Below are 15,873 nucleotides of genomic sequence, written 5' to 3'. Positions count from 1 at the left end.
TGCATATCCTAAAATGATAGATGCTTCCCCTAGATAAGATGACTTAAACTAGGATCATCAGCTCAAAATACATAGTCAAGAATTTAAGATTAAAATTAAATGAGGAGCTGCTTCATTTTTCATAACAAGACCAATACATTCTTGGATACTAAATAATTTAAGGGACATGGAGCCAAGATACATTGGCACAGCTACGTATGTAACAATAAGCACTTCTGTCATAAAAACACCAGTGACCTCAAGTGTGATTTTAATTTCGAGCGTCATCTCCATGAAGTTTGTACATTCTCTTATTGTGTGAGTTTCTCCCAGGAGTTCAGGTTTTTTCCCCTACTGTAAAAATAGGGTTAATTGATTATTATAAATGTAGGTGAATCAGGGAGCAACACACACTCGAGTGTGAATAGGCTACAAGGAAACAGTAAAGGAATGGAGACCGATGGGAAGCGTCAGAGAGCCAGTACAGACAACATTGGATAAATACCTTCCTTTTATATCACAATAACAAAGCAGAATATTGCCCATGATTTAAATAAAAAGCAGATTCTGCTTTTACAACTAAGTAACCTATTGGTGCTTTCTTTTTACATGCACAAGTAGTTACTCTTCATGAACGAGTATTGAAAGTATCAGATATTTCACAAGTATTGTACTGCAGCTCAGTGCTTGCATCCATCTTTCCGAAACAAAACCATCCCATAAACCAAACTAAATCTCTAACTAGTCTAACTCCTCCACCAACTCTATACATCCCAGCTTATGTCAGCAATTACCAGAAGATTTTAAAATCAAAGTTGAAGTCGAGCTTTATTGACATTTGCCTAAGTACAGTGCAATGGAAAACAAAAAAATATAGCATTATATCCTGGATCTTTAAAGGCATACGCTTTTCCCAGTAGTCAAAATGTTTCTAAACCTTTTCATTATTGATTTAATGGTTCGCTTCTTAACGATTGCAATTATATCTAGCAGCAGCTCCCAATGATCAAGATGACTGAAATATATTATAATTTGTTGTTTCTCTCATTTTAATCATTTAGTTCATCAATCTGCAGCAGACTACAATTAAACAAGTAGCCAGTGAATAGTTGACGCGTAGCAAAAAGGGATAATGTGCCTCTTCATCAAGGTAAAGTACCTTACCTTGATGAATTGACTAACAGTGAAGAAATTGCATTTCCCTGATCTCACTAGTCATTGTCAGTGACTGAATTATATTTCGGGCAGTTTATTTAAACATAATGAAGGGTATAAACATAATGAATCTGAAAATCACAGAGAAGCACACTTGCCTGGAAGAAGTCTGCAATTGTGGGCACATGACTAGCACATGTGCATTTTCGATGATCATCCACATCTTCACCCACCTAAGGAAAAGAAATTTAAAAGGTGAAGGCTGTGCCAAAGCAGTGGTTAAACAACTACACAATTTCCTATGCAGCAGTTTATAGGGAATTAATCGCTCTGGCCACTCTTACATCAAACAATTGTCCGTATTGACTATAAAGGAGAAAGGTAAATTAGCCCCCCCCCGCCACCAAAACTTAGGAGATTGGTGAAAGAACAGGAAAAATGGCTAATGGAATGAAGCTCGGTGAGTCTTTCAGAGGTTGTTGAGAGAGGGGCAGCAAGGAGCCATAGCCTCAGTTACCAAGGGGCCAGCCCTGGGATAGGTACAGAATTGTTTAAGGGATGGTTTAGAAATTTCCCACAAATTCAAGTCATCCCTCAAAACCACTGCTGTCACATGCTGTTAGGAAAAAATAAAAGCTGGAAATGCACATAATTAATAGAGTAAAACATTTGAAATAATGTTTTGGTATTTTGCAGAGCAATGCCAATGGCTCTGCATCCAACCGCCACCAACTGCCCACATAAGAGCACACTTAGAACACAGAACATTACAGCACACGGACAGTTTAAGATTTTCCTGCCTACGTCTATGAATGAGGAAGCCTAAAATCTGCGGCACTACCGTTTTTCAGTGTTTCTTTCTCCACGTCCCAACAGTGGAATCCATTGTGACAACATTACAGTGAAACTTCTTCATGAACAACCAGGGACCGGACCTGGCATATTTTATTTGCAGGCAACCAAATCAAGCTCTCGTATTCATAGATCTTTTGTTTTAATTTTAATGCTTTCCAGCTAACTTTTCAGTTATTTAATAATTAGGTCTTTTAAAAAGCTGTGCAAAGTTTTTAACAGCTACTTCCCATTTTTTGTGTGCAGGCCCCGTCTATCCACAGTCCATATGACAAATTGTTCCCTTTCACATGCTCATGATCTCATCTTTGATTCTTTTGCCACTTACCACTCCAAGGTTTAGTTGGGAGGTGGAATAAAAGCTACACAGCATCAAAGCTCATTGTCTGCAAAGCCCTAAACTCAAAAGGAGATTTTAACCCCTATCCAATATAGGCATCTATGGGTACCTTCAGTATAGAGAGGTTATATTGTGTGAATGTACTCTTCAAAGTTTAACTTACTTCCCTGTCTAGTCTCTGCAATGAGGTTTAGCTGCCAATTGCCATTATTTGAGTGCTGGGCTCCATCTTCTACTAAGGAGGAGATGCTTCCGGCAAATGAAGTTGTTTAAATATAGTTTAGTTTCTTTTTAATAATTCACATTTAAATTTAGACAAATAGTTCTTAACATGCATTTAAAACATTGGGGATTTCTGATTTATAAAAGATTTCTGAATTACAAAAGATTTAGAAACTACAAAAAATTTCCAAACATAGGTGATATTCTTATGAACTATAAGTATGTACAAAGCATTGCAGATGAATGAGTCATCCGTCGCAGAAAATGAAGTTTAATGAATAAATTTTAGACATTCTTTCTGTTTCCATGTCTTTCTGTTATTCCTCACAATCCCCACTGCTTTCTAACACTGTTTTGCCACTAGTTGACATCATCTGCATGTGACATTTTTCAGATACCTTTGCTGGGACAAAGTAATTCACATAAATGATCTTAAAACTTCTAGTGACAGAGATCACAGACACCCAAAATTAATGTTGTAGGGGCTATCCCTCTGGGTACACAAATATCCCAACTATTGATTGTTCAACTCTACCTGTGACCATATTTGATGTACAAAGTGACAAAATCAATCTGGTCTGCAAGCTTCCTCGAAGTCAGCCACAATGGTGCAAATAACTTAGTGTTGTCTGGTTTGATGCAGGCCAATTAACATAACGCTATTCTCTTATGTTCATTAAACCTGAGCCTACAAGAATTAATTGGTTGGTTTTTTACTGAGCAAGGAATATTGGTTGGAATAGGTGTTCCCAACTTGGGGTCCATGGAGTTCAACTTTGCTATGAACAACTCTGTCCCTTTGGAAAGGTTCTTCTGCTGTATTAAAAAGCTGAGGTTAGCAATAATCCTTTTGGGCCCTGGGAAGTGAACAGCCATCAATCAGGGGGAACGTGCAATTTCCACACAGAGAAGAGCAGGGGTCAGGACTGAACCCTGGAGTTGACATGCAGCGGTACTTACTGATAAGTGCTGTACCACCCCTAAACAAGCTGCAGTGGCCAGTAGTGCCTTTCAGACAGGTGATTGCACAAGGCAGGTCTGAAGACTTTTTGTAGGTCAGCATTAACAGCAGGCTACACATCACTGATGATGCTAAGAACTTGCTAGTAATTATATTTTTAGAGCACATAGGTCATAAGCAATAATTATTATTTTAAAACTTGCTTAACTTAACGTAACTAAGTGTTAACTTTTTTCTGGAAATATATGAAATGGAAGTGATTTCCTTCAGTTTACAGTCAAATGCTCCAAATAGAACAGTCTGCATATTCACACTGATTCACCCAGCCCCCAGCTTTGGGATTGCCAACACAAGCCTAACAGTCCCTGCGGCTATCAGCTTCAGCAAGAACACTTGCAGGATTGTCCTTACTCAACATTATCTGGGACATTAATTTTTGGTGATTTGTACCCTTTAAAAACGGTCCAACTAACATGAAAAATTGCTTACCCAGTTTATCAGAACATACTTGGGCAGACCAGAACCAGAGTCCTTGATGCTACAGAATCCATACATCACACTTTGATTGTCAAACTTTGTGGCGATTTCCTGCAGACCACCCGCTGAACAATGAGAAGGAAAAACTTGTCAGAGAGTTTAAGAGCACATAATGAATGCTGTTTATAATTGAAACCTTAGCCTTTCCACAGAGCTGGATCCCACTTTGAAATAATACAGCCAGCAAATAAGTTAGTCATTACACATCTGTGGAATTAACCAGTCACTCCCCAACCTCCTTGTTTAATTCATGGGCTCACAGAGTTAAAGAAAAACCAGGAACTGTTGGCATAGCTCAACTCTCAGCTAAATAAAAACTCAGTGGTAAATGGGACATTTTAAGTTGATGAAGGGCAGGAGGTTGCTGGGATCTGAGACCCCACACCACTGGTTGCTCAGGCTTACCTGCTTCACTTCAGTAAGCTGGATTTCATAGTCTTAACGTGCTTGTGCAAGACCAGGAAACAAATATCACCTGCCAGTGTGAAAGGCTGTTTGCTGGAACATTACTGCATCACAACAAAGGAATGGCCCTAATGAACAGATGTAGTGACAGTGAAGGGTCAGGAAACACTATAAATATCTTAAGAGACAGAAAGATTAGACATTTGGCCCATTGTGCCTATTGAGTAACTTGGCTGGTCTTTTACCTCCAATGCATTTCCCTGAATTAGTGGCTTATCCTTGATTTCTTTAATGTCTTAAAATATATTAATGGTGGGCTTAGCCTCCGCAACTCCCTTGGGTGGTGAACTAAAAGATTTACCACCCCCTGGGTGAAGACATTTCTTCTCATCTTAGTCCTGAAAGGATGCCCACTTATTTTGGCACTGAGCCCTGGATTCAGAAATCACATCTAGAGGAAACAAACCATAGATTAACCCCATCAAGCCTTGTAAGAATGTGTATATAAATGAAATGATGATGAAGCAATTTACTTAAAACAAAATAGGTGCATAGATATCTTATCTCCTTATCCCCGTTCTAACGGGAAGTCAGTCTATCCTGAGACTGTCCCACTATTGGAAACATCTTCTCCATGTCCACTCTATCCAATACTCAATGGGTTTCAATGAGATTCCCCTCCCACCATCCATCAAAACCCCACTGTATACAGGCCCAGAAACAAACACTCCTTATACATCAACACTTGCACTCTGGCAGAAGGAACATCATTCTTGTAAACCTCTTCTGGATCCCCTCCAGTGCCAGCACATCCTTTCTTAGATATGGGCAAAAAAAAACTCTCACAACATTCCAGATGTGGTCTGACTAACACCTTATAAAACCTTAGCACATTACATCCTTGTTTTTATATTCTAGTCCTCTCGGAATGAATGCTAATGCTGCATTTGACTTCCTTACTACCAACTTAATCTGCAAGTTAATCTTCAGGGAATCCTGTACTAGGACTCTAAAACCTCTTTGCACCTTGGATTTTTGAATTTGCTCCCTTTAGAAAATAGTCTATGCTTTTATTCTTTCTACCAGAGTGCATGACCATATAGGTCCCAACAGTATATTCCATCTGCCACTTCTTTGCCTATTTTCCTAATCTATCCAAATCCTTCTGCAGACTCCCTGCTTCCTCAACACTACCTGTCCCTCCACCAATCTTTGCATTATTCAGAAATTTGGCCAAAGATCTTTGTCTTCTGCCAGTCAGCAATGTTCCCTCTATTTTGTAATGACCAGTGCGCACAATAATCTTGTGCTGTGCAATGTTTTTGCGCAGTGCCAACAACATGTGCACACTGAGTTTTTAAGTGGAAATAGAATTGAAGGTATTCTAAGGATAATAAACTACCAAGTCCTGTTTCATTAGGCCATTCCACTTTAAAATGAACTAGCAGTTCCTCTGCATTTCTTGCCCTTTGCTTCTTTGGAATTCGACATAGTGATCCAATAACTTCTTCAATAAAAATCAGTATAAGCCAGTTCTAAAATCTGCAGACAAATCATGGCAAACTCCACAATGTCAATATCGTCCACACCAGAAACCAGAAAAGGAAATGTGATTGTTTATGATCATGAAATACACTTAAGATGCCAAAAAGTGACAACCCTTTGTGCACAATTGAAATTCCTTTGTGCGCTAGTAGCAAAGGATGTGTGTACATGCACACCTTAGAGGGAACATTGCTGGTCTGCCAGCATTCTTTCTGTGCTAGTATCTTTCCAATAATATCATGGGCTTTCTCTTGTTCAGTAGCCTCATGTGTGGCACCTTATTTTAAAGGACTTTCGAAAATTCAAGTAAACACCATCCACTGGCCCTCCCTTGCCTATCTTACAAAGAACTCCAACTAATTTGTCAGGCAATATTTCACCTTAAGAAAACCATGTTGACTTCGGCCTGCTTAATTGTGTTCATCCAAGTCACCCAAAACCTCATCCTTAAATAATGAACTCTAACATCTTTCTAGCCCTCTGACTCCCTCAAACACCAGATGCTGAACATGCTAGAAATCCAGAGTAACACATTCAAAATAATGGAGGAACACCAGGGACCAGGCAGCATCTATGGAAAGGAATAAATTGTTGATGTTTTGGGCCAAGACCCTTCATCAGAACTGGAGGGGGAAGAAGTCAGAATAAGGTGGCCTCATTGTGGCAGTAGAGGAGAACAGGAACTAACATATTGAAATGGGAGTGGGAAATGGTTCCCACAGGAAAATCCTGTTTGTTGGGAATGGAGCAAAGGTACTTGACAAAATGGTACCCCAATCTACGTCGGTTCTCACCAATGTAGAGCAGGCCACATCAGGAGCATCAGATACAGTAGACAACCCCAACAGATTTGCAGGTGAAGTTCTGCCTCACATGGCTGGGCTGTCTGGGGCCTTGTATGAAGGTCCGGGAGGAGGTGAACAAGTAGGTCAAGCACTTCTGCATGCAGGGATAAGTGCCGGGAGGGAGGAATGGACAAGTAAATCACAGAAGCAATATTCCTATGTAAAGTGGAGCATGGGAAGAAGGTAAAGATGTGTTTGGTTATAGGATCCCATTGAATATGGTGGAAGTTGTGGAGAGTGGTGCACTGAATATGGAGGCTCGTGGGGTGGCAGATTAGGACAAGACAAATTCTATCCCAGTTAAGGCAGTTGGGTGATGGGGTGAGGACAGATGTCTGGGAAACGGAGGTGATGTAGGTGAGGGCAGTATCAATGGTGGAACCCTGCTCTTTGAAGAATGAAGACATCACTGATATTCTGGAAAGGAAAGCCTCATCCTGGGAACAGATGTGTTAGAGACAAAGGAACAAAGGAACCTCCTTCCCTTCCCGAAGAGTGGAATGACATTTGTGATTTTTGAGTCCTCTGGAATCATTCCGGAATCTAGTGCATCTTGGAAGATCACTACTAATCTCCACAGTTTCTTCAGCGACCTCTTTCACAACCCTAGGGTGTAGTCTATCTGGTTCAGGTGACTTATCTTCCTTCTGAAGCATCTTCTTTATAGTAATGTGACTGCACTCAATTCCAACCCCTGACAATCTCGAATTTCTGCATGCTGTTGATGTCTTCCCCAGTGAAGTGTGACACAAAATTCAGTTCATCTGTCATCTCTTTCTTGTCTATTACTCCAACTCCAGCATTATTTTAGAGCAGTCTGATGTCCACACTTGCCTCTTTTTTACTTTTTACACATCTGAAATTTTTTTTGTATTCTGTTTTATACTATTGGCTAGTTTACCTTCAAATTCACCTTTTCTCTCAATTTTTAGTTGTCTTCTGTTCATTTTTAAAAGCTTCTCAATCCTCTAGCTTCCCAGTGATTCTTGCTATATTGTATGCCATCTCATTTGCTTATATGCTCTCTTTGGCATCCCTTGTCAGCCACAATTGCCTCATTCTCCCATTAAAATACTACTTCTTTGGGGTGAACCAATTCTGCTTCTTCTGAATTATTCTGAAACAACTCTAGCTATTGCTGCACCACAGTTATCCCTGCTGGTGTCCCCTTCTAATCAACTATGAATTTATTTAAATCTTACATCTGTCCCACAACGTGAGGAGTAAATATCTTTGTGTTATGACTCAGTCACAATGTACTGACATGTGGATTTAAAGGCCTAATGTTTTGTAGAAAGAAGCTGTCCCATAGCTTGTTGGTCCTGGCTTTAATGCTGTGGTACCATTTGCCAGATGGAAGCAGCTGAAACAGTTTATGGTTAGGGTGACTGGTGTCCCCGATGATCTTCCAGGCCTTCTTTTTACACGTGCCGCTGTAAATGACCTCAATGGAGGGAAGTTCACATCCATAGATGCGTTGTCTGTACCACTGTCTGCTGTGCCCTGCAATCAACGTTGGTGCAGTTCCTGTACCAGGCAGTGATACAGCCAGTCAGGATGCTCTCAATGGTGCCCCTGTAGAAGGTCTTGAGGATTTGGGAGTTCATACCAACTTTGGCGAGCTCGTTACTCACGCCTCTGTAGTTACCTTTACTCAAATGAAACACTGATACATCAAATGTTAGCTTCTCCCTCTCAAACTGTAGGGAGAATTCTTTCATATTATGATCAATTGCCTCCTATGAGTTCCTTTATCTTACACTCCCTAATCAAACCTGATCAACACCCAATCCAGAATTGTAATTTCTCTAGAGGGCTCAACCAAAAGGTGCTCCAAAATGCTATTAGTACCCCACATCCTGACTAATGTTCAGAGGCCTGTATACAACTCCAATCAGGGTCTTTCTTACCTTTGCAACTTCTTAACTTTGTCCACAAGGATTCCACACCTTCTGAGCCTATGTCATTATTTCTAAGGATTTCATTTCTTTTTTTTTAACTGACAAAGACATCCCACCCCCTTTACCCACCAGTCTGTCTTTTCAATATAACAGATATCCTTGGATATTAAGCTCCAGCTCTGAACTTCATTCGGTGATGCCTCTGTGATGCCCTCATCATACCAGCCAATTTCTAACTGCGCTACAAGATCATTTATCTTACTTTGTACACTGCGTATATTCAAGTATAACACTTGAATATTTCTTTTGAATTTTGTCTCCATATTGTCTTAAGTTAAATTCTTATCTCTTTCTCAACTTGTTCTTATTCATTATTCTAGAAACTTCCATAACCTCTCCTACACTTTCTTTCCCTTTTACTCTTCACTTTTCCAATCTGTTGAACCCACTCCCCTACTGTTTACTTTAAAGTCCTATAACCCTAGTTATCTACAACCTTAGTTATGCGACTTGCCAGGATGTTGGTCCCAACATGCTTCAGGTGGAACCCACCCAATCAGAGCAGCTCCCTCCTTCTCCAATACTGGTGCCAATGTCCCACAAATCCAAACCCACTCCTCCCACATCAACTTTGAGCCACATATTTAGTTCACTGAACAACACTTTGCCAATTTGCACTTTGCTCAGGTAACAATCTAGGGATTATTACCTTTTTCATTCTGCAGTTTAACTTAGTCACTAGATGCCCAAATTCTGTCAGTGGAACCTCTTCCCTTTCTTTTCCAATGCCATTGGTACCCATGTGAATCACCAGAACTGAAACTTTCCCCTCCCACTCTGCATAAATTCCTCTGCAAATCACATGAGATATCACTGACCCAGACTCCAGACAGACAACACAGCGTTCAGGACTTTCAATCTTTGCAACAGAGAATTGTGTCTATTCTCCCGACTATACTATCCTCAATTAGAACTACATTTTCTTTTTCAATATTTTTATTGATTTCTTACAAAGAATACAAAGTACAGTAGGATATATATCGATTACAGTATATTGGAGTCACAAATATAGTCTCATTACCCCATATCCGTATACATTAAATTTAAACATATATTGAAAAGAGATAATTTTATTATACAAAAAAAATCTAAACCCACTGCCGGAAAAAAACAGCTGTTTGAGTTAAAAAAAGGAAAAAAATCCTTATCATATAATAAAACATATTGTTAGCCAACATCTGTGCTTAATAGCAAATCGAAGATTTTGAAAATAATTCAAAAAAGGTCCCCACAACGTTAAAAAATCTTGTCTAGGTTCAGAAATTGAACAACGAATCTTCTCTAAATTTAAACGTGACATAACATCATTTAACCAATGAGTATGAGTAGGCGGAGTGGCAACCTTCCTCTTAACCAACAACGCCCTCCTGGCTATAAGAGAAATAAAGGCCAAAATATGCAAATCATGTGACTCCAACAATACCAAATAAGGCAGTCGAAGAATTAGGTTTAAAATTTACTTTAAAAAGCACCGAAAAAGTTTGAATACTTCCTTCCAATATTTTTCAAGACTCAGACAAGTCCAAAACATATGAATTAGTGAAGCTTCTCCATTGTTACATCTATCACAATAGGGAGATATATCCGAATAAAAACAAGGGAGCTTATCTTTAGTCATGTGGGCCCTATGAACAACTTTATATTGTAGAAGGGAATGACGGGCACATAACGATGAGGTATTAACCAATTTAAAAATTTCATTTCAAGTATCCTCAGAAATTGGAATCTGTAAATCTTGTTCCCAGAGATTTTTAATTTTGTCTAAAGGAATATTTCTCATTCCCAACAACATACCATAAATATTAGCTATAGATCCATTATGGAAGGATTTCAAATTAAAAATTGTATCAAGTAAATTCCTATCTGGACTTTTAGGAAATGTATGTACTTGAGAATGCAAGAAGTCTCTAATTTGTAAATATCGAAAAAAGTGGGTTTTGCGTAGGCTATAATTAGCAGACAATTGTTCAAATGAAGAGAGACTATCTCCAATAAACAAATCCTGAAAACATTTAATACCCAATCTCTTCCACTCTTTAAAAACTACATCAGTCATAGAAGGTTTAAAAAAAAGTTAGAAAAAATGGGACTTGAAAGTGAAAACTCAATAAACCAAAATATTTTCTAAATTGTACCCAAATCCTCAAGGTGTGTTTAACTACAAAATTATCAGTTGAATTACTTAAAGATAAAGGAATTGAGGATCCGAGAAGAGAAATGATAGAAAATTTATTAACAGAATCAGCTTCTAAAGAAACCCAGACCGGACAGACCTCTCGATTAATATAATATAATCAAAACGTACGATTCCGTATATTGACTGCCCAGTAATAAAACCTAAAATTGGGTAAAATTGGCTCCATTCTTTTTAGCTTTTTGAAGATGAACTTTATTTAATCGAGAAATTTTATTTTTCCATATTTAAGAAGATATAATAGAATCCAGAGAATCAAAAAAGGATTTAGGAATAAAAACAGGTATGGCCTGAAATAAATATAAAAATTTAGGCAAAATATTCATTTTAATCAACGATAAAGAGAGGGGTGACCAATCTGACAGTGCCAGAACTACATTTTGAGGTAACAAATTCTCTATTTTGGATTAATTCTAGGCAGTGGAGTTTGCATTATTTCTCCTCCCAATTTCAATTCAGAGATAGGAATAGTGAAGTCACTGCTATATTGATGAAGGTTGGCTTATCTTTCTTCAAACTTCTTAAAACCTCTAATAAACTAGAATTTTGAAATTAACATCAAAAATATGATCTTATTCCCAAGTTCTTTTTCCATGTATGGAAGGTGGACATTGCTGACCTAACTAACATACAGTATTTTCTGGCCTCCAGAGGCACAGTTTATTTTCTATGAACGTCACTTCCTGTACGTAAGCTGTTTTTGTATCATTCCCTGTACGGGTTAACTTGGATTCAATCTGAAGTGCCTGGTGACAGCCATCCATCTCCACCCTCTCTTAATTTGACCTTGAAATAGCAATATATGTGATTCTTAAGTTTTTGTTAATATTGGTGAAAATTTAGTAGATATATTTTGAAGGAAGTACAGTGGATTCTGATTAATTGGGCCATTAGTTAATCAGGGAAAATGCTTATTTGGGACAACTCTTAGCAAAAATAATTCAATAAAATAGCTGTGATTCCCTTCATTTATTTGGGGCACTACACTTCTTAATTTTGGCAGGAAACTTTTGCCAAACAGTTTCTAACTAGCATCAAATGCCTGTACTTGTGTGGCCATTGGACACTACACTGTGTTTAGAATGAACAGTTTTTAAATAGCATCAGTTGTATGTGCTTGTGTTCTAAAAGCAGTGATTTTTGTTGCTGATAGTTGGCAAGAAATAAGCAGGAAGACAATTCAAAACTGTTTCAAGAACTCAGGCTTGGAGATACCAGAAACAGCCAGGAGTGAAAATGAAACAATTTCACTACTTCAATAGTTGGGAACTACAAAGAATTTGAAGATATTGACAATCACCATGAATGTTACAATGAAAATGAAGATTTGGAGGTTGGAATCGTCGAAGGCATTGTATGGAGGCAGTTCACTATCTACGCTAGATGTCTGCACTGATTGTGCTCATTCACAGTCAATCAAAGGAACATAGCAGCAATTCCTCTGTCGATATTCACTAGGAACAAATGAACAGCTTTAAAGTACTGTAGTAGTATTGATAAGTGTTCTAATTTATTCTGTGTTTTATTTAAATACATAATTTGTTACAAACACGAGAAAATCTGCAGATGCTGCAAATCTGAGCAACACACAAAAAAATTGCTGGAGGAACTCAGCATTTAGGAAAAGAGTACAGTCGATGTTACATAATTTGTTACTCATTAAACAGTAGTTTGTGTTTTTCATACCTTTTTTAACTATGTTCATGAAACACGGCTAATTGAGGTATTCATAATTGGGCCAGAATGTACTGGCCCTGATGTGTCCCAATTAACCAGAATTGACCGTATTATGTTTATTGTTAATTGCGCCACGACTTTGCTCTTATTTATACAGCGCAGTTACGGAGTGTTGTGTGTATGTATTACCTTGGTTAACATCAGCTGTGAGAATAATCAACAGTATTAGTATAGTCAGGCATGGGGCAATTCAATATTGAATTTAATACACACTTTACTTAACTTTCTGCAGTTTCGCAAGTAGGATCTCACTAAAAATCCTGAAGAAAGCTTCCAGTTTAAGTGATATTTGAGAAGGTGCTTTACTCACTCATACACAGTGCCTTTTGTACACAGGCACTGTGAGGGCAGTAAACAGTTTATTACCCATTCCTTATTGCCCTAGAGGAAGCTATATTCTGACCCATAACAATTCTCTAGTGAAGGTAATTGTAGGATGCTGTACAACATGCAATGATAGTGAAAGATGGAAAATATATTTCCAAATCAAGGTGATACATTACTTAGAATTATAGAACACTACAGCACAGAAACCGGCCCTTCTAGTCCGAGCCAAACTATTAATCTGCCTAGTCCCATCAACCCCTACCCAGACTGCAACCTTCCATAAGCCCCTCCCACAAATATCTACCCAGATTTCTCTTAAACATTCAGATCAAACCAGCATCTACCATTGGCAGCTCGTTCCACACTTGACCACTCTCTGAGTGAAGATCCCCCTCATGTTCCCCTTAAACATTTCACATTTTACTCTTAAACTTTGATCTGTAGTCGCAGTCTCACCCAACCTCAGTGGAAAAAGCCTGCTTGCATTTACCCTACCTATACAACTCATAATTTTGTAACCTCTATCAAATCTCCTCTCAAACTTCTATATTCTAGGGAGTAAAGTCCTAACCTATTTGACCTCTCCCTATGACACAAAACTTCAAGTCCCAGCAACATCCTTGTAAATTTCTCCGCACTCTTTCAAACTTATTTAAATCTTTCCTGTAGGTAGGTGACCAAAATTGCCCACAATACTCCAAATTAGGCCTCACCAACATCTTTTACAACTTCAACATAACATCCCAACTCCTGTACTCAATACTTTGATTAATGAAGGCCAATGTGCCAAAAGCTTTCTTTGCGACCCCACGTACCTGTGACACCACTTTCAAGGAATTATGGATCTTTATTCCCAGATCCCTCTGTTCTACCGCACTCCTCAGTGCCCTACCACTCACCGTGCAAGTTCTACCCTGGTTTGTCTGCCCAAAGTGCAGCACCTCATGCCATCTACCATCTGCCATTTTCAACTCTTTTTTTCCAGCTTGCCCAGATCCTGTTGCAAGCTTTGACAGTCTTCTTCACTGCCCACTATACTCTCAATCTTGGTGTCATTTGCAAATTTGCCAAACTAGTTTTCCACATTATTATCCAGATCATTGATATCGATGATAAACAACAACAGACCCAGCACTGATCCCTGCAGCACACCACCAGTCACAGGCCTCCACTCAGACAGGCAACCATCTACTACCACTCTCTGGCTTCTTCTAAAAAGCCAATGTCAAATCCAATTTACTACCTCTTCTTGAATGCCAAGTGACTGAACCTTCATGACCAGCTTCCCATGCAGGACCTTGTCAAAGCCCTTGCTAAAGTCCATGCAGACAATATCCACTGCCTTGCCTTTAACAACTTTCCTAGCAACTTCCTCAAAGGATCCCATAAGATTGGTTAGACATGACCTACCACGCACAAAGCCATGTCCACGATGCCTAATCAGCAGAACAACATTAGCTATCCTCTAATCCTCCAGCACCTCACCGTAGCTAAGAGCATTTCAAATATCTCCACTAGGACCATTGCAATTTCTGCACTTGCCTCCCACAGGGTCTGAGGGAACACCTCATCAGGCCCTGGGGATTTATCCACCCTAATTTGCCTCAAGACAGCAAGCACCTCCTCATCGGCAATATGTAGAGGGTCCACGACCTCACCGCTGCTTTGCCTCACTTCTATAAACTGTGTCCATTTAAGATTTCCCCCCATCTCTTTTGGCTCCATACATAGGTGACCACTTTGATCTTCCAGAGGACCAATTATGTCCCTTGCCATCCTTTTCCTCTTAATTTATCTGTGGAAGCCTTTAGAATTTTCCTTCGCCTTGTCTGCTAGAGCAACCTTACGTCTTATTTTAGCCCTCCCGATTCCCTTCTCATGGCCTTTTACATTTCTTATACTCTGCAAGTACCTTTTTCGCTCCTTCATGTCTATACGTGCTATTCGCTTCCGTTTTTTTAAAAAAAAACCTCAATATCTTTTGAAAACCAAAGTTCCCTAAAACTGTTATCCATACCTTTTATTCTAAAAGGAACATACCAACTCTGTGCTCTCAAAATTTCACTTTTGAAGGCCTCCCATTTACCATGTACACCTTTGCCAGAAGACAACCTGTCCCAATCCAGACTTTCCAGATCCTTTCTGATAACATCAAAATTGGCCTTTCTCCAATTTAGTATCTCACCTGAGGACCAGATCTATCCTTCTCCATAATTATCTTGAAACTAACGGCATTATGATCACTCAATGTAAAGCGTTCCTCTATACAAACTCCTGTCACCTGCCCTGTCTCATTCCCTAATAGGAAATCTAGTATCACACTCTCTCTAATTGGGACTTCTATACACAGGAAATTTTCCTGAGCAAATTTGACAAACTCTATCCCATCCAGCCCTTTTTCAGAATGGGAAACCCCAGCAAAGAATGGAAAATTTAAATCACCTATCACGACCTTATGTTTTTTGCAGCAGTCTTGTGATCTCCTTACAAATTTGCTCCTCTAAATCCTGTGGTCTGTTGGGTGGTCTATAATATAATCCCATTGACGTGGTTATCACTTTCTTATTTCTCAGTTCTATCCATACAGCCTCAGTAGATGAGGATCTCCTCTGCATCCTGCCTGAGCACTGCCATTACATTTTTCCTGACTAGTAATGCCAACTCTCTGCCTCTACCATGTCTAAAACAATAGATGTCATAATTCCACGTGCTGATCCATACGCTAAGCTCATTCGCCCTTTCTATAATACTCCTTGCATTGACATGTACACAACTCAGAATATTAACCCCACCATACTCAACCTTTTGATTCC

General features: G+C 39.1%; 1 protein-coding gene across 3 annotated transcripts in view; it reads right to left on the bottom strand.

The window, feature by feature from the left end:
- LOC134349388 (drebrin-like) overlaps positions 1 to 15,873 on the bottom strand; it is a 203,423-nt gene that overhangs the window by 51,896 nt on the left and 135,654 nt on the right. For all 3 annotated transcript variants that reach the window (XM_063053610.1, XM_063053609.1, XM_063053611.1), the window contains exons 3-4: positions 3,999 to 4,111; positions 1,293 to 1,367 (exon numbers count right to left, since the gene is read on the bottom strand). In XM_063053610.1, coding sequence (XP_062909680.1) covers positions 1,293 to 1,367; positions 3,999 to 4,111 — 188 coding nt within the window. The remainder of the gene's footprint in view (positions 1 to 1,292; positions 1,368 to 3,998; positions 4,112 to 15,873) is intronic.

This window comes from Mobula hypostoma, chromosome 7 (assembly GCF_963921235.1).
Source record: "Mobula hypostoma chromosome 7, sMobHyp1.1, whole genome shotgun sequence".
Taxonomy (NCBI): Eukaryota; Metazoa; Chordata; class Chondrichthyes; order Myliobatiformes; family Myliobatidae; genus Mobula; species Mobula hypostoma.
The sequence above is the reverse complement of the archived record's forward strand: the minus strand, read 5'-3'. Positions and strand labels throughout refer to the sequence as shown.